This window comes from Camelina sativa, chromosome 6, assembly GCF_000633955.1.
Source record: "Camelina sativa cultivar DH55 chromosome 6, Cs, whole genome shotgun sequence".
Classification (NCBI taxonomy): Eukaryota; Viridiplantae; Streptophyta; class Magnoliopsida; order Brassicales; family Brassicaceae; genus Camelina; species Camelina sativa.
Window position 1 is genome coordinate 14,658,970 of NC_025690.1, and position 17,030 is coordinate 14,675,999.

The 17,030-nt window shown below is 38.9% G+C and overlaps 6 protein-coding genes and 1 long non-coding RNA gene across 8 annotated transcripts; 5 read left to right on the forward strand and 2 right to left on the reverse strand.

Moving 5' to 3' along the window:
* LOC104791386 lies at positions 238–1,032 on the forward strand. Of its 2 annotated transcripts, none has more exons than XR_002032560.1 (2): positions 238–318; positions 470–840. XR_002032560.1 is itself a non-coding variant. In XM_010517266.2 (2 exons), exon 2 carries the CDS (start codon positions 472–474, stop codon positions 826–828), a length of 357 nt encoding a protein of 118 aa, XP_010515568.1. In that variant the 5' UTR covers positions 238–330; positions 470–471; the 3' UTR covers positions 829–1,032. The 2 variants fall into 2 exon arrangements, 1 of the variants encoding a protein (XP_010515568.1); XM_010517266.2 differs by having other exon boundaries at positions 238–330; positions 470–1,032.
* LOC104791387 lies at positions 1,263–2,201 on the forward strand. Its single transcript, XM_010517267.2, has 3 exons — positions 1,263–1,708; positions 1,810–1,926; positions 2,020–2,201. Exons 1-3 carry the CDS (start codon positions 1,355–1,357, stop codon positions 2,095–2,097), a joined length of 549 nt encoding a protein of 182 aa, XP_010515569.1. The 5' UTR covers positions 1,263–1,354; the 3' UTR covers positions 2,098–2,201.
* LOC104791388 (diacylglycerol O-acyltransferase 2) lies at positions 2,837–5,147 on the forward strand. The gene is made up of 9 exons (XM_010517268.2): positions 2,837–3,211; positions 3,299–3,373; positions 3,467–3,552; positions 3,643–3,749; positions 3,838–3,993; positions 4,200–4,286; positions 4,425–4,522; positions 4,616–4,703; positions 4,845–5,147. The coding sequence occupies exons 1-9, from the start codon at positions 3,063–3,065 to the stop codon at positions 4,944–4,946; spliced, it is 948 nt and encodes a 315-aa protein (XP_010515570.1). The 5' UTR covers positions 2,837–3,062; the 3' UTR covers positions 4,947–5,147.
* LOC104791390 (F-box/FBD/LRR-repeat protein At3g51530-like) lies at positions 5,277–7,231 on the reverse strand. The gene is made up of 4 exons (XM_010517269.2): positions 7,031–7,231; positions 6,062–6,929; positions 5,836–5,970; positions 5,277–5,729 (listed from the first exon to the last, which is right to left on the reverse strand). Exons 1-4 carry the CDS (start codon positions 7,039–7,041, stop codon positions 5,403–5,405), a joined length of 1,341 nt encoding a protein of 446 aa, XP_010515571.1. The 5' UTR covers positions 7,042–7,231; the 3' UTR covers positions 5,277–5,402.
* Positions 7,805–10,327, forward strand: LOC104791391 (mucin-5AC-like). The gene is made up of 5 exons (XM_010517270.2): positions 7,805–8,069; positions 8,398–8,476; positions 8,563–8,674; positions 8,772–9,458; positions 9,548–10,327. Exons 1-5 carry the CDS (start codon positions 7,967–7,969, stop codon positions 9,887–9,889), a joined length of 1,323 nt encoding a protein of 440 aa, XP_010515572.1. The 5' UTR covers positions 7,805–7,966; the 3' UTR covers positions 9,890–10,327.
* LOC104791392 (receptor-like protein kinase FERONIA) lies at positions 10,299–13,517 on the reverse strand. The gene is made up of 2 exons (XM_010517271.2): positions 13,419–13,517; positions 10,299–13,249 (listed from the first exon to the last, which is right to left on the reverse strand). The coding sequence occupies exon 2, from the start codon at positions 13,224–13,226 to the stop codon at positions 10,536–10,538; it is 2,691 nt and encodes an 896-aa protein (XP_010515573.1). The 5' UTR covers positions 13,227–13,249; positions 13,419–13,517; the 3' UTR covers positions 10,299–10,535.
* LOC104791393 lies at positions 14,609–16,472 on the forward strand. The gene is made up of 6 exons (XR_768899.2): positions 14,609–14,698; positions 15,354–15,448; positions 15,703–15,779; positions 15,849–15,935; positions 16,022–16,117; positions 16,201–16,472. It is a non-coding gene; the product is annotated as an uncharacterized LOC104791393 (long non-coding RNA).

The following is a 17,030-nucleotide window of genomic DNA, read 5'->3' on the forward strand; positions in this document are numbered from 1 at the left end:
ATTTTTGACCGCTTCTTCTGTGTTTTACAGTTCACGTGAACTTCAGTCTGTGCAGTGTGCACCTCTAACTGTAGAAATAACGGGCCGAGTAAAGCGCAAGGCCCATTTAACTATTGACTCATCTTTAAAATCGGACCGGATATTAAACCGGGGTTTTAACGGGTTTGTACGGTTTGAAGTCGATGCCGGTTCAATAATAACATAAAACCCAAACCGACGACTCATCGTCTTCTTCATCCCGCAACTTCCATTAATCTACTTTCCCAATTCTCTCTCTTCGTCGGAGAAGGTCCTGTGGAAGCCCTAGACAAATCGCTGGTAAGTCTCAAAGTGAGATCTCGATTTTTTATACTTGATTCTCTTCTTTTGAAGGGAGATCATCATATTCTGTGGTTTCGTTAATGCTGTTTCGGGTTTTTAATCTTGTACGAAACTAAAAAAAAGCTCAAAATTGGATGATTTTGTGCAGAGATGGAAAATTCGAAGGTTCCACCTTTTCTTGAACCAAAGAGAAAGAAGATTCCTACTCCAAAACAAGCCTTGACCCAATTACCACCACCACGAAGCGTGAAAAGAGCTTTCACGAAGAACAAATCTGAACAGGTTTATGCAATTTCAAATCAACTAGAGATGTCTCCTAATTCAGATTCATCTCCAGGAAACGAGTACAGAGCACTGAGACGCAAGTATTTGCTGCTGGAGGAAGATAGTTTCGCATTGGAGAGAGAATTAAAGGAAGCTGAGGATGAGGTTCAAGCACTTGAAGATGAGAAACTTGAGCTCTTGGACAAACTCGTGGTTATGGAAGGTTTAGTTGATGCTCCTTAGATTCAAAATCCTAGCACTTTTCTTTTCTTGTTATTGGCCTCATATTCATATGTACAAGCCCCCGCCTTATATAGTAAGTAGTAACATTGTTTCTGATTATATAAGTTGTTGTGTTTGGAGGTTGGTATTGATATCTCTGAACCTCACTTTGCTGTGCCATTCAAGGTGATCAGTCAATACTAATACAATGGCTTTGGAACTAAAGACATAAAACTTTTATACTAGTCTTGAGTCAAGAATCCATTTTGATTCATTCTGTTTTCTTACCAAGACTGAGTCCCAGAGTTTAGTTTAAATTTTGGTGAAATCCTCCTGACTCTAGTGCTAAAATAACCCCAAACCGTGACCAAAATGTTGTTTGCACCACGTGTCCTTCATCCACGTAAGGATGATGATAGATTAGATATTTATATTCAAGAATTGTAACGTGTGGCTGAAAATACGATTCACCGCTTCAGACTCTCTGTTTTAGAACAAAGTCGAGTGCTTTTTTCTTCTCGTTGGACTCCTTTAAGGGCATACATACATGGCCGCGTCTCTAACATCTCTTCCGACCACTTTGGGTCTGAACCATGGTGATGAGTGTTGCAACCTTTCACCCACCAAATCACCATTTCCACGCCATCATCTGGCCGCGAAGAGGAGCGTAATTGGTCACTCGTTGCATTACGAACTTAGTTCAGTGAGGAGATTGGTCGTGACGGCGGCGACGAAAGGATCTAAAAAATCTAAAGAAAATGAACCGTCTTGGGCGAATCCTGACTCGGATGAGCCACCTCCTTGGGCTAGAAATGAAGGTAGTTCTTCTACGTCCCAAGAGAGCTTTGAGGTTCCCTTCTATGTTTATCTGCTAGCCTCCGCGATTACTGCCATTGCTGCTGTATGCTTCTTCTCTTTTTTTTTTTTCACTGCCATTTTGTCTTTTAATTGCCGATTCAATGTCAAAGATGTTATCTTTATGCATCTTTTTGGTCACTGTAGATTGGTTCTGTTTTCGAGTACTCAAGCAAGAATCCAGTTTTCGGGGTCTTGGATTCTGACAGTATCCTTTATACTCCTGTGCTTGGATTCTTTGCTCTTACTGGAATCCCCACTTCTGTGAGTTCCTTGTCTCTCTCCTTTCTTGTGTCCATAATTTGAACCTTGTGTTGTTTCGTCAGCTGAAATAGAGTTGGTTTTTTTGCGTGTCAGGTATATCTGTGGTTTAAATCCGTTGAAGCTGCTAATAAGGAAGCTCAAGAACAAGATAAAAGAGATGGCTTTCTTTAAAAGAGACCTTTGTGTGTGATTCTGCAACTCATACTGTGATTGTTGTCCTCCAAATACTTTGAATATAATTCTTCATTTTCAATGGAGCTCGCTTCTGTACACTATTTATTGCCTCTTAGCTTATTATTTTCTCAACAATATGCCATGTTCCATTGAGTAAATGCTGCAGCTAAGTAGAGTAAACTAATGTGGAAGTTGCCTGCAATTTAATGCTCATCTCAATTTCCCAATGTAAATGGATGCATCTTGGTTTAGACCACATGGGATATGGATCAACAGGCAATCAAAGAGTTGTATATGCGATCACTGATCACCCTGCGATTAATATGTCTGGAGCTGATGGTAAGTGTCACTTCTGTTTGCCTTAGTTTGACCCTCCTTAACAATGAGTTACTAAAGAGATCCAACTTGTTATGGAAAAGATGTTGCTCAATGCTTACTTTCACTGGAGTCACAATATCAGTAGAATCCTTGGCGCTTGAAGAAAGTATCAGGTGAAAAAGAGGGTTTGTGTGCTTTGTTTGAGGCTTTGAGCAAAGGCTCTTTCCGGGAATGATCACACACAATCTCATGTGTTACCAGTTGAACCATTGTAAGGCAAAGCACTAGGCTCAACTAAGATATCTATTGGTATGCAAAAGCTGTTAGAGCATACTTAATCAAATAAATGTCATTTGGCCCAAAATAATTACTAAGAAGTACTTACGATGACCTACAATGCAGCCTTAAAGTCTTAAACTTTGAAAACTCCAACTAGGCAAATTATTACGGATCAATCGAGAAAGGATGAATCTTGTCGGGCTCTTTAAAAATGTGTTGTTTTAAATAGCTGAGTGGTTAAAAGATTTGGTCATTTGGGCTCCCCCAAGTCAGAGAAGATTAGATAGATCTGAGTAGAATCTTCGATTCATCGTCGTGTTCATCTGTGAAGCGGACAAACCAAAGAATCCGCCGGAACTGGAGATATGGGTGGTTCCAGAGAGTTCCGAGCTGACAAATCTTCAGACCAATTCCACTCCACCATCGCCATGGCTATCTGGCTTGGCGCCATTCACTTCAACATCGTTCTTGTTCTCTTTTCTCTCATTTTCCTCCCTCCTTATCTCTCTCTCCTGTATATACCCTTCTCTCTCTCTCCATCTCTCTATCACTGCTTTCACAGGTCTCAAATTGAACTCTTTTGAAAATCCTCTGTTTTCAGGGTCTTAAGCTTGCTGTCTCTGTTTATCTTCATCCCGATCGATCATCGTAGCAAATACGGCCGTAAGCTCGCTAGGTACTTCTTCTTCTTCTCTATTCCTTATATCTTATGATTCAATCTCCGATCGTTCTTGTTATTATCGAAGTCATCATCTTCTGGTTTGACCAGGTACATATGCAAGCACGCATGCAATTATTTCCCCGTCTCTATGTACGTTGAGGATTACGAAGCTTTCCAACCTAATCGTGCATATGGTTTGTCACAATCTTCTTCTTACTCCATAAAGTATCGAACTTTAAGATGGGTTTGTGATATCGCTGACTTGTTGTTGAACTATGATGCAGTCTTTGGTTATGAACCACATTCGGTGTTACCGATTGGAGTTGTTGCGCTTTGTGATCTCACAGGGTTTATGCCTCTTACTAAGATCAAAGTTCTTGCTAGTTCTGCTGTGAGTTCATGCTGCTTATGTCTACTTGTGTTTGTGTATTCTTAGGCTTGTCACTTAAAACTAATTGTTTTTCAAATTTTGTTTTTAGATCTTCTACACTCCCTTTCTAAGGCACATATGGACATGGTTAGGGCTCACCCCTGCTTCTAGAAAGAATTTTACTTCCCTTTTGGATTCTGGCTACAGTTGTGTTCTTGTACCTGGTGGTGTGCAGGAGACTTTTCATATGCAACATGATGTTGAGGTAGCTTTATTCTAGCTCACTTAGTAGCATTCACTTTTGCTTTGATAAAATCATCTTCTTCTTAAGAAATTTGGATTTCTTAGATAACTATTCAGATTGCTGATCTCTGATATATATATAATAGAGTTTATAAACCGTAGAGGAAAGGGTGTGTCTCCTGAAACATTCTGTTGATTTGCTTATTGAGCTGTATCTCAACATTGCAGAACGTCTTCCTTTCATCGAGAAGAGGATTTGTGCGCATAGCCATGGAACAGGGGACACCTCTAGTTCCAGTTTTCTGCTTTGGTCAGGTAGGGAAAAAGTGTTTTCTTCACAAGGTGTTATGCTCTATCTAGTTATCTATCTTCATGTACCTGAAACTCTCAAACTAATTAGTTTAACGTTTCTAGTACTTTACATTATGTTTCATGTATTTGTTTCTTCCACAGTCACACGTGTACAGATGGTGGAAGCCTGATTGGGATCTCTATCTTAAACTATCTAGAGCAATTAGGTTTACTCCGATCTGCTTTGGGGGAGTTTTTGGGTAAGCGTAAACCTTTTTGGGTTAGTTCCTTATACGTATAACTTTCCTATAAAGATCTTGAAAGAGGTAAACAATTCCCATTCTGTTTTGTAGATCCCCATTACCTTATCGACAGCCTATGCATGTGATAGTTGGTAAACCGATAGAAGTTACAAAAACTCTACAGCCAACTGATGAAGAGGTTAGTCATCATCTTGTATATTGTTTTTGCAGCTTCTTAGAATGATGTAATTGTCGACTCTGGTACTAGCCCGTTACTGTGTAGAATGCACTTATAAGTTTAGCATTCATCAACTTATAGTGTTATTGTGCATCTCCTCAGATTGCTAAGTTTCATGGCCAGTATGTGGAAGCGCTTAGGGATCTGTTTGAGAGTCACAAGGCCCGAGTAGGCTACCCTGATCTTCAACTGAACATTCTTTGAACAAAATCTCCAATGGAAATTGCTACTTGTGTATTAACATTTTGTTATTTGTTACCTTGGAGCTGGATTTGGATTTAATATACACATGACCCCATGTATGTCTTTTAACATACTGTTGTAGTAATGGAATACGTTTCTTGCTATAAAGCCTGTAAATTACATGTTATATTGTAGAAAAGTAGCAACGAGCAAGTGGTGTCATTTTAGGTGGATGCCATATAAATAAAAGGAACTGATTTATCCAATGGCTCTTGTTGCTTGAATCTTAAGATGAAGACACCATCCCAAGTATTGAACCAAAGTAAATCAAAGTAAACAGTTAACCTAAAATATATTACTCATATGTTTTTCTTTGGCATCTGACAAAACAAAACTAATTTGATAATAAAATCCCTCTTAAGCAAATTAAACCAAGATGTAGTAAAAGCTCAAGTGACGAGAATGAGTCTTAAGTGATCATTCGAATTCAAAAACAAGGTGACATGAACTGGAAGCCCTGACCACACCATCCAATTCGTTGCGCATCCTTCGTCTTCTTGCCAACTTACAGAGCCTTTTCGATTCAATGGGATCCGTGGAGAAAGTTGCCTTCTTCAGCTGTCTTCCGTTCCTTAGAATGTAAGTAGCCACTTCTTTCTCTTCTTCTCTTCCCCAATTGCAATTTCTCCACACAAATGTCTCGAGATGGGACAGCAAACATTCAGGGACATACTTTGGTTGATTCCATTTCCCTTGGTCCGAATATTGTTTGTCAAATTCTACATTATGCTGACGAGTACAATGCTACCAAAAAGGGAGATACAAAGTGCATTATTATCAGTGACTTCAAAATTAACCCAAACAAGAGACCATCAACAATAGCTAGCTAACTGATAATGAAATTTCTTACATCAACGAGCTTGAGGACTTGTAGTTTAGGAGAGCTATCAAGCATGAGTGTAAGTAGATTCCACCACTCCAATTTCTGTGTATACATCTCTAGATATACCAGCTGATAGTACATAACTTCAGTAGGGCATGCAATCTACTCATGAGACAATTGTTAGTATCTACAGAAACAAACAAATAAACATCAACAGCGATTAAAAAGAAGAAAAAAAAACCCGCAAAGTTACCTTCAGAGGTGACAAGTCCAAGGAAAGACGTTTGACTGACTTGACAGATCCCAAAATCTCCTCATTGACTATGTCAGAAACGTTTCTAATACTGGCTTCAACTAGCTCGGATGCATTCTCAATCAGGAAATACTCATAACCTTTTGAATCTTCAATTTCCAAGTATCTCAAAGAAGGAGCCTTTATCACATATCCCATGTTCTTTCCCGCCCTATAGGAATCGTAAAGCGATAGGGTCTTCAAAGATGGTGCATCAATGGTGAAACGCTCTACAGAATCATTAGAGTAATCTCGATGGACGACCAAATGTTCAAGATTAGGGCAGCTAGAGAAAAGGTTACGAACAGATTCATCGCCTTTGTAGACCACAGATCGAAGGTGAAGAGTTTTAAGGGACTTCATAGAAACCGGAGAAGGAACATCAAGAAGAACGTAATTCATGAGTTTCAAGGTCTCAAGTGTATCAAAGCAAAACAAGCTACTTGGAAGTCTGACTCTCTGGCCATGGTGATCGAGTACGAACTCACGGACATGGCGTGCAAATGCAATCGTAGCCCATACTCCGATATAAACACCATCAAACTGATCTCCAACTTTGAGATGCAAACTCTCTAGAATCGGAAGTTCATGTGAAAGCAAAGACTTTGTAACATTTTCAGCAAATTTGTATATGTTTCCATTTCCATATGATACAACAAACTCGAGCCTTGGTACCAACTTCCAAAGAGAACGCCATCGTTTAGACAAAACACTTGTGGCTATCACAGTTTTTGTTGGAAGCGAAGAGACTATCTTGAGAAGCAAAGCATCAGGCAACTCATTGATCCTGTCCTGACTCACAAAACCTAACCTTTTCGAACTTTCACCACTATCAAAGAAGAGAAGATTTAAGAGTTAGGGTTTGGAGCTTACATTACTAAAGAACAAACAGTTCATAAAGGATGGATGAAGCAGAGTAAAGAAACAAACCCTTGTTCCATTAATTGCTCTGCCTTTCCAGGTTCGTTCCCAATGCTATCGTATTACAAACACAAACGCAATCGCAATCCTAACAGTTGAAACTCATAAGGCTAGCTCTCTTGGAATCAGAGTAACACTGACTGAATCTGTGAGACATACGACGACGAGATGATTAGAGGGAACAATGGCGACTATTGAGAATATTAGGGGTTTTAATTGAAGAAACCGGTTTTGTTCGGGTGGAAGTATAAACCGAACCGAATTCAACAGGATCAGTTAACCATGGTTACTTTCGGGTTGGTTTTTGAAATCCAATTCAATCAGCTCTACAATAATGATACCGATCCGGTTTAATCAGTAGTGGCATGAATGTGAAGCTCTAACCACACCATTCATCTCGTTGAGCATCTCATTCTCAAAACCTCTCTTTGGATTCAATGAGTCTATGAGACCGACGAGCAGAGCCAGGGCTTGCACCCATTGTTGTGAATTAATATTTTGCATGGACCAAATCAAAGCAAACCGAACAAAGAAAAGATGATTATTAAAACAAGTGTAACAGTTAGATAACTAACTTATTTCCGTGCATCATATCGTGACACGTCTGTTTCCACGTCATAAGACGATCAGGCTTTAGTTGAGTTTTCTTGTTCACATTGGGTTTCAGTTTAAAGTAAATTTCAAGAAAACGACCTGAAAACTAAAACCACACGGAATGAAAAATGCCTCTTGAAGCTGACTCCCTTTATAAACTAAAACACAAACTACCCCCCACCCAACCTACCGTATCCCACCACTTTCTTACATCTCTTTCACTCTTTGTCAACTCTTTTTTTAATTATTCAAAACCAATATTTTGAAACATTCTCTATCTCTTTCTCTCTTTGTTTGTATCTGAATTCTGTTTTCTTTCCTCTGTTCTTTGCCGTGTGTTTTAAACCGTCGATGAGCGATCGGAGTCTGAAAAAGTCTCTCACCGGAAAAAGCAATCACCCGGCCGACGAGAATTTGGATCTCTTCTCAGTCAACCGTGAGGCCTCTTTGGATGGTATGATCATCTATCATTAATTCATTACTCCATTGACTTGTCTTTTTCTTTTCTACAACGCACAAGCACACATTGAATTCGTTCTTCTTGTTGTATTTTGATTGCTGTCACGCTTTAACATTCCAAGAAAAACAATTATGTAGTAATCTCATTCGATTTTCCACAATTTACTAGGTTTATGTGAATTAGTTATTGAGACCGGAGGATGATATATGTTTAATCGATGATTCACCAATAACAAACGACCTTCTATGTATTCAATATTCAGCTTTCAATCAATTACTATTGTTTCCATATTTATGCGGTGTTCTATATATGTGGCATGCAGTTTTGCTTAAACTAGGAAAAGAACAAGCTAAACTTGCTAAGCCTGAAGCTCATGATGTGAAGAAACATGAAAATGACTCGTAAGTTACTTTTGTGTAATAATCCCTCGTTGAATTTATATTGTTGCTTTTAGTCCATTGTCAACAATTACTATTGTTGCTTTTAGGCTTTATAACATTTTCGAAGTTCCATTGGGAACTCTCTCTCGATTGGTTCTAGAAGCTAGAAACACAACTTTGAAGCCTCAGTCCATTTCTACTACAAGGGCTGTCTTAAGGGTAATGATGCACCAAATTAAATTAGCGAGCTATTTACCAAATTATCATATATTTAAAGAGGTTCATATAAGATTTTTAACTAATCGCATTCCCACAGAACGAGAGCGACCCATCTTCAAGACCAACGAGAAGCGGTTCAACTATTCGTCCCTCCAACATTCCCACGCTCAGATCCTCTTCGGTCCCCAGGAAGACGACAGCAACAACTTCAGCTTCAGCTTCAGTTTCTTCTCCGAAGAGAACTGTCTCTCGATCTTTAACCCCCATATCACGCAAAACACCTTCACCTTCTTCAACTCCTTCAAGAATAAGTACAACTACTTCAACCACTCCTTCCTTTAAAAAAACTGGAGACGCTCAAAGATCAAGATCGTTGACTCCAAGGTCAAAGCCTGATCTTGCAGCAAATTCAGCTCCACCTTCAAGTAAGACCAATGTGCGTTCTGCTTCTGTGTCATCACGTGGATGTGTACGTCGTGATAAATGCATCCCAGTTTCAACAACACCTCAGACACCACCAAGACAAAAAGAAACAGTCACTCTAGCGTTTGGTAGACCAGTGGGGAATGTAATTAGTTCGCCAAAACGGAACACTTCCCCGGATGTTACAAGAACAAGGCCTAAAGGACGCTCTGCTTCTCCTTCTCGGATTCCGACTTTTTCAGGCGTCACGCATACAACAACAACGCCCAAGTCTGTAAAGCCATCTGCAACTGTTGCAGATTCAACTAGGTCAGGAAGGAGATTGTCAAGAGCTTCGGTTCAAATGGCTATCAATCACTTGGTAACGTTCTCTTGTCATTGTTTATTAGAGCCGAATACATTTGTCACTTAAAACGTTTCTAGATAGTAATAGTGTCACTTCAAATGCAGGATGTGACACGAAATGGTAAAGTTGGAAAAAATGCGTATTCAAGCACAATGTTGTACCCACACAGCATCAGAACTTCTTCTTCGGGTTTAAGAAAGCAGTGTGGTAGTAGTACTGAAGGAAGCTGCAGCAGCAGCAACCATGAAGAGGAAGATGGAAGAAGCTTAACCAAAGAAGGAATTAACACAGAGAATAAGAACGACAGTGCTCGTTACGATGCACTCTTGAATGTTAAAGATGTGAAGGATACAAACTGGCTACTCAACATTGATGATGAATCTCATCATTCTCTCATCTTCGATAATGCTTTCGACTCTCCTCCTGACCTCTTCTCTCCTCTTTGACTCTTTTTTTACTTGTTTGTTTTAATTTTAAAACGAGAGAGCTGCTTGGAAAAATAATCTTGTTTCACTCTTTTTAATTTTTTTATGCAACAAAGAGAAAAACAAATATAAAAAAGGAGTTATTCTAGTAATTGTTTCTTTGAAAGTGTTGCTTGTATTGGATCAACAGAAATAATGTATAAAATCCATATAAAACAGAGAAGTGGTGGTTGATGCATTATGTTACATTTTGTATCGCAATTTATTTTACATCCATTTGGTTTCACACTTTCACTCTCGGTTCTCATAAGTGGTTCGTCTCATGTCTGGTTTGTTCACATCACAAGAGTTGTAACTTGTAATGGTTAGTAACGAAGCATCCATTACCAAAAGCGTTATAGACAACAAACCAAATAGTACACTGATCAGATTCATGTTTAATGTTTTGTAGAAAGAAGAAAAAAAGAAGAAATACATTATTTTTTACACTCTCCATCATGGTAGTATCATCAAATACACAAAATCCAAAATTCTAAATAAATAACAGAAAAGAGAATTATAATAAATAGTTAAAGAAAAAAAATATAAAAGAGAAACGAACCCGCCTCCATTTTGGATGGAGCCAGTTTAGAAAGGTAGGTAGTGTGTACCGTGTTTTAAAGACTCTCTAACGTCCCTTAGGATTCATGATCTGAGAAAACACAGCACTTGGAGTGAGTCCATCTGAATCTTCGCTGGCCAAACTCCGACCACCGATGCTCATGTCTATTCCACTGCTCCTCGAGTCCGTTACATTCCCTTCATACACATCAGAACTCTTGTCGTTCTTCCCTTTACAGTTGCCATCATCGTACTTAATCTCATCCATGTCCATGTCACTGCATATTCCTTTCCCGCTCTCCTCTGCGCTTTCTTGAAGTTGCAACGCAAATTCTAAGTTCCACAGAACATCTCCCATCGATGGTCTCTCAATGCCCTGGTCTAGTACACACTTCATCGCGGTTTCAGCAAACTTTTTGAAGCACTCCGGTGTGATCTTGCCCTTGAGATATGGATCAACGATCTGGTCAAGCATGCCTTTCTTGTAACAGTATGGTGCCCACTCAGCTAAGCTCACTTGTTCCTTTGCCAGTGTCGGGTTCAAGGCTGGACGCGCGCATAGGGCTTCGAAGAGAACGACGCCAAAGGAGTAGACATCGGATTTCTCAGTCAGTTGCTGCCGTCTGAAATACTCTGGGTCAAGATAACCGAAACTTCCTTTCACGACTGTGCTCACGTGTGTGTGGTCTAGTGTAGGACCAGTCTTCGATAGACCAAAGTCAGAGACCTTGGCCACCCATTTCTCATCCAATAGAATGTTTGTTGTCTTCACATCTCTGTGGATGATTGTGTGTTTTGCACCAGTGTGTAGATAATGTAAACCTCTTGCTGCTCCGATGCATATCTCAAGACGTTGCTTCCACGGAAGAGGAGAATTCTGAGTTTTGTAGAGATGCTCTCTCATTGTCCCATGAGCCATGTAATCATACACCAGAATCATTTCGCAGTTCTCTTCACAGTATCCAATCAAGGACACAAGGTGACGGTGCCTAAGCTTCGAAAGCATTTCAATCTCAGTCTGGAACTCGTGTACACCTTGCTCAGACATCGGGTTGCCTCGCTTGATAGCTACCTTTGTAGTTCCACCATCAATTTCTCCTCTGTAAACCTTTCCAAAACCTCCAACACCAAGCACCCTGGACTCATCAAAGTTCTTAGTAGCTGATTTGATCTCAGCAAACGAGAAGTGACGGCATAGATTCGACGGAAGGGATGATGCATAACTTCCTGTTGTGTTCGTCTTCCCCGAGCCAGCAGAATGTGAGTTCCCATAGAGAGACAGTGGAAGCCACCCTGATGTTGCATCACTTGCAGGCTGGTAATCACCACGCTTACGTCTGCGGTAAGCACCAAACACACAGAAACCAATGATAAGTGCCAGAACAAGCGCACCACTGGCTGCACCAGCAACAACAGCCGTATGACTCTTTGATTTCCTAGAACGCGCGGGTAGGACTTTAGATGGATCAGCAGTCACCTGTGGACCAGGTATAGGATTAGGACCTGCAAGATTACCATCAGAGGTATTCATCTTGAATATCTCAAGTCCATTAAGAATAGCATCATAATACTCAGGCTTGTTAATCGTGTTTGGATGAAGAGCAAGCCACAGATCTTGCTGTCCCTTCCCATCAGGTGTGTTCACCACGTAATCCTTGTGATACGCAATCCCGTTACCAGACGTCCAGCCAGCCACATCAGCTTCAGGCTCAGCTGTTTGATTGTTGAGGTAGATTATAAACACACGTTGGTTGATCTTAGTGATGTTGGGAGAAACCTCACAGAAATGGAGCCTGACTAGGTAACTAAACCCAGAGTCAATACTGAAAATCCAAGTCAGATTGTAGTTTTGATTGATCTGAGCAGTCGGACCCATAGACCTAGCCGTTGAATAAACATCCACAGGAGCAACATAAGTAGGAGTACCCGTAGGGTACTTAATGGTCATGTTGGGATCAGCAGTCTCAGGAATCCCAAGGCCAGCACCAAAGATATAAGGCTGATCATCATACCAAGACCTAAACAAACCCGTATCAGCAGAAGGAGAGATATCATTCCCTCCAACGTTAAGCCTATAAACGTTCTCAAGAGCAGTACTGTTATCAATAGTAACAGCACCAGACGATCCAACCATGGACAAAGTCCCATCAGTACTACTATAAATATCAGGCATCGAAGTAACCTCAATCCCATTAACAAACGCATAAGCATTAGCCGGACTCGTCTCCGGCGTGAACGTCATGTTCAACGTTCCACCTTCAACATTGACAACAAACTCCTTGACGATGAAAGCGTAAGTCAACGCCTCAGCGGTCTGAGCAGCGCTGAAGTTCTTGAGAAGAGTGTAAGGACCAGAGGAGACGGAGAAGAGCGAGTTTGTAGCGTTGAGACCATCGTAAGAGTTAGGGTAGAAGTAAAGACGAACGAACTTGCGACCTGACGCGACGGGGAAAGTGTAAGTGAAAGGAGATCGGAAAACTCTAGCCGTCATGTAAGGAACTTCGGGAACGGAAGGATCTTGTGTTAACGCCGGAGATGTTTTCGAGTCTCCTGAGGGAGAAGACAAGAATTTTGATTTGACATCGGGGATCCATGTACGTTTATCAGCGTCGTCGAGATCAGAAGCGCCACCGCAGTTTAACAAGATCTTCTCTGTTGGAGAGTAATCGATAGCTGAGATTAAAGAAGTAGTTGCAGAGAACAGAAGAAGAGGAAGAAGAAGAGAGAGACGGAATCGTCCCTCCGTGATCTTCTTCATCGATCAAGAACTTCTTCTCAGATCTATCAATGAAGACAAGAATTAAATCAAAACTAGGAAAGTTTCACAGATCTAAAAATGGAAAGAGTTATGTTCGTTTGATTACGGATATTAAGGTTAAAAAATTGAAGTTTGAACTGAGTAGTAAGGAGAGTGAAGTGAAGAAGAAGATGATGATGATGAAGAACATACCTGAAGAATCGGGGAAGAAAAAAACCCTAAGCGATGAAATCGGAGTTTTTTTGGAGAAGACAGATAGAGAGAGAGAGATGAAGAAGAAAAAAAACAATTAAATGAGTGGGAGAGGTTAGTATTATTATTATTATTATTTCGTTATGACGGACGACAAAACGGACAGCATTGTTGCCTCCCTCTACGCGTTTTACGTTTTTTTTAATCTATAAGATTAGTGTATAAAGATTAATTTAGATACAATACTACGATATAGTCTTCTATAGGCTTGGTTTTTATAATTAATTGACGCCGGCCTGAGGAGAATGTTGAAAGTGACGATAATGACCCTTCCTTGGGGAAGAACAGCTGGAATTACATGTCCGAGACCATCGTAGGATAATGTTGATTGCTATGGTGGTGTGAGATACTGGATGACAGTGCATAATTTAAGATAGATAATTTTTTTTTTTAGAAACGCGTATGTTTTTTTTTTGTGTTCGGTGGTGACGATTCGCTCGTGGCTGAGCTGGTTCTCTTTCTTTATATAATACGACTAAAAAACGGAAAGAGAGAGTGGGGTTTGTTTTGATTGTAACTCTTTTTGTTTGTTTACGTAATCATGGGCTTTTTCTTTTATTCCTTGTCTCAGTTTTACCTCATTTGGCCCGGATAAATGTGGGCCTTCTTCTCTATCTAAGTTTCTTTGTACTGATATAGAGACATATATATAAGAATGTACACAATCTTCTTGATGTTATGATGTATATATAGTTCATGAATCATCATAATAAGAAGTGTTGTTACAAAAAAGTTTCCAAGAGAGTGACAACACTGGAAAAAGAAGGGAAAGTACAAAAAGTTATATTAAATCTGTTCGTATGCATGATACAAAATTTTGAAATTAAAAAATTGGAAACACAACACAGGTTTTTTTGTTTTGGAGGACTCTAGTACAAAATTTGACATTTCAACTTAGTAACGAAAAAAATATATTTATATAGGTGCTAAGACTACCTTCATTGGGAGGTACTCTCATGATCTTGGGCCCCAAATTTTGAATAAACAATCCATTTCAGGTCCAATAAACTGAGAATCAATTCTTTAGGAAGCACTTTCAGCAACGCAAGAGAACCGCGACGTGGCTAATTGAAATTGGCTAATGAAAAAATTTAAGACATATATATATATATATATATATATATTTTTTTTTCATTTTTCCTTTCTTTCTTCGCCGATTTTCTCTCTCTCTCTTCTCTCTCGACACAGAACGGCGACTCAATGGCTAATTAATTCTTCTGGTGAATTTTGCTTGCTTGATGTTTGATTGCTTTCTTTAAGTCTTAACTTGTACCATTCAATTCTAGGGATCCTATGTGAAGTTTTTTTTCAGAACTCAATTGAAATTGGCATTGACTGTTCTCCGTTGGTATGATAGGATTACGTTGGGCTAGGTTGGTGTTCGATGTAGTAAGGGGAAGTTTATGAGAAAATGTATTATGAAGTTTATTAGATATGATTCTCACTTTCTCAGCACCAAAAGTGTTAAATTGCTAGACATGAGAGCGTTGCATTATATGAATTTGCATGTGTTCTTTAAGATATGTGACAGATTCTTCAGTTATCATTTGTATTTCTTTAGTGGTACCTTCAGCTGTTTTACTATCCAAGATTTATGGAATTGATTCCCATCTTTTTCATTTTCTTTTTGTCAACTTGGCTTCTGTTATATAAGTTTGATTGCTTTACACAAATACTTTTGCACTTTGTTATATAACAAGTGTGGAATCTTGCATCACATGGTAATTATTCGTATGCTTCAGCATCATAAAAGCATTTTGCAGTTGGGATCCTTTATTTTGCATATAGATGATGATGATGATGATTCGAAGAGTGAGAGTCTTTGGTTTAATTTTTATCTAAAATTAACTGAAGATCCTTTCTTTGTAATTTAAGTGGAGGAGAAAGAGTGATGGACTCATCAAAATGGTGGTGGATTGGAAATCACAACACTACTAATTTCTCTCCTTGGCTTCATTCTACTCTCTCTGGTATTTATCTTTTTTTCTTTATTTTCTGATTTGGTTCTGCTCATGTCAATTTCTTAAGTTTTGATTTTGGTATATGTGTGTGTGTGTGTGTCTGTCTATTGAATTCAAAGGTAATTTGTTATGATGTTCTGTGACAATTGAGTAGTGATAAAAAGGTGTTTAATCTCATTGAGATTTTTGACATGGTGAAGTTTGCTTTTGCTAATGTCTCCATCCAAGTGTTGATTTTGGTCTATGGTCTGTGTGGTTTATAGGTCGCAAAAACCTGTATTATTACGAAGCTACAACAAACGAAGGAGATTGTGTCTGCTGCTTTGTTTGACATCATCAGGTTCCAATTTTAAACACTATTCTCTCAAAATTTGGGTTGGAATCTTGAACTGTGTTTTTTGGTGTCAAGGTCCGTCAAATATGCCATGTTGCTCTGAAACGGGATCCTGAGTTCATCAATTGTGTTCAAGAAGGTACTGGGGAGAAGCACCAAAAGGTAAAAGATTTCTTTAGGTTGATTTGAGTGAATGACCTGTCCTCTGATTGGATTTATCGGTTTCTTGTGTCTGTTATATCTCTCAGGTCACACAAATGTACACGATTGCATCACTGGATAGACATTTCTCGCTTCTATATGTGCTTCTTAAAGAAGACATCGCTGATAATGTGGACTATAAGGTAACACTGTTTTAAACTGCAGGTTCTGTTTTTTGTTCCTCCAGGTTTTGGTTTTGAAAACTGTAATTTCTGTTTTGATTTAGACTTTGAGGGAAGCTTTGCAGCTGGTGCATAGCCTGAGAATGTGGAGTATGGATTCTTCAGCTCCACATCTTCTTTCTCATTCATTCTTATTCTTATTTTCCTGCATCTCTTGATTCTTCAATATATGGTCTATTAATGTCTGTTTTGCTTGTTTTTGATTCAGATTCTGCCAAAAACAATAGCTTCTTTGATCATTACACAACATTTAACTTTTGATTTTGTAGTTTAAGCAATCTTGCTAGTGGAAGGATATTTTATGTAAATTTGTTAATAGGTTGCTTACATTAGTTTAATATTAATTATATGTTTAATTTAATTATGAGCAACCTAATGCAAGTTCTCTAGTGGAGATGCTCTAAGTAAATTTGGTGCTTTCTCGTCAAAACATATATAATGTATATATATATAGTGTTTGACCCTAACAATTCATATAAATATATATATATATAAGGTTTATCTTGGATGAGATCAACGGTCTCTTTGTATAATCCCGTGATTAAAAATAAAAGCAGGGTGATGCATACATAGATTTTAAGAGACGTCTCTCTCTTCCTGACGCCATAGAAATCTTAAGGGTTAATTGCAGTCACATCTACTTTGGGTTTAACTTGTTGCACCCACACCTACTTTACAAATTTGGTATACTTTGTTAAGTTTTTAGCTTAGGTGTCATTGTTAGTTGGACAATTTTGTCCCTTTCTTCTTTCTCTCCTCATTTTCTCTATTTTTCTTTTTTTTGTTATTAACCCTTTACAATATGTTATGATTATATATACAATATGTTATGATTATATATACATAAACAAATGTTATGATTATATATACAATA

Coding starts and splice junctions, on each gene's coding strand:
- LOC104791386 (XM_010517266.2), top strand. CDS start 472: ATGGAAAATTCGAAGGTTCCACCTTTTCTTGAACCAAAGAGAAAGAAG.
- LOC104791387 (XM_010517267.2), top strand. CDS start 1,355: ATGGCCGCGTCTCTAACATCTCTTCCGACCACTTTGGGTCTGAACCAT. Junction 1,709..1,809: donor CGATTACTGCCATTGCTGCT/GTATGCTTCTTC, acceptor TGGTCACTGTAG/ATTGGTTCTGTTTTCGAGTA. Junction 1,927..2,019: donor TTACTGGAATCCCCACTTCT/GTGAGTTCCTTG, acceptor TTTGCGTGTCAG/GTATATCTGTGGTTTAAATC.
- LOC104791388 (XM_010517268.2), top strand. CDS start 3,063: ATGGGTGGTTCCAGAGAGTTCCGAGCTGACAAATCTTCAGACCAATTC. Junction 3,212..3,298: donor CCTCCTTATCTCTCTCTCCT/GTATATACCCTT, acceptor CTCTGTTTTCAG/GGTCTTAAGCTTGCTGTCTC. Junction 3,374..3,466: donor TACGGCCGTAAGCTCGCTAG/GTACTTCTTCTT, acceptor TGGTTTGACCAG/GTACATATGCAAGCACGCAT.
- LOC104791390 (XM_010517269.2), bottom strand. Junction 5,971..6,061: donor TGGACTTGTCACCTCTGAAG/GTAACTTTGCGG, acceptor TCTCATGAGTAG/ATTGCATGCCCTACTGAAGT. Junction 5,730..5,835: donor AAGTCCTCAAGCTCGTTGAT/GTAAGAAATTTC, acceptor CCTTTTTGGTAG/CATTGTACTCGTCAGCATAA.
- LOC104791391 (XM_010517270.2), top strand. CDS start 7,967: ATGAGCGATCGGAGTCTGAAAAAGTCTCTCACCGGAAAAAGCAATCAC. Junction 8,477..8,562: donor AAGAAACATGAAAATGACTC/GTAAGTTACTTT, acceptor TGTTGCTTTTAG/GCTTTATAACATTTTCGAAG. Junction 8,675..8,771: donor CTACAAGGGCTGTCTTAAGG/GTAATGATGCAC, acceptor GCATTCCCACAG/AACGAGAGCGACCCATCTTC.
- LOC104791392 (XM_010517271.2), bottom strand. CDS start 13,226: ATGAAGAAGATCACGGAGGGACGATTCCGTCTCTCTCTTCTTCTTCCT.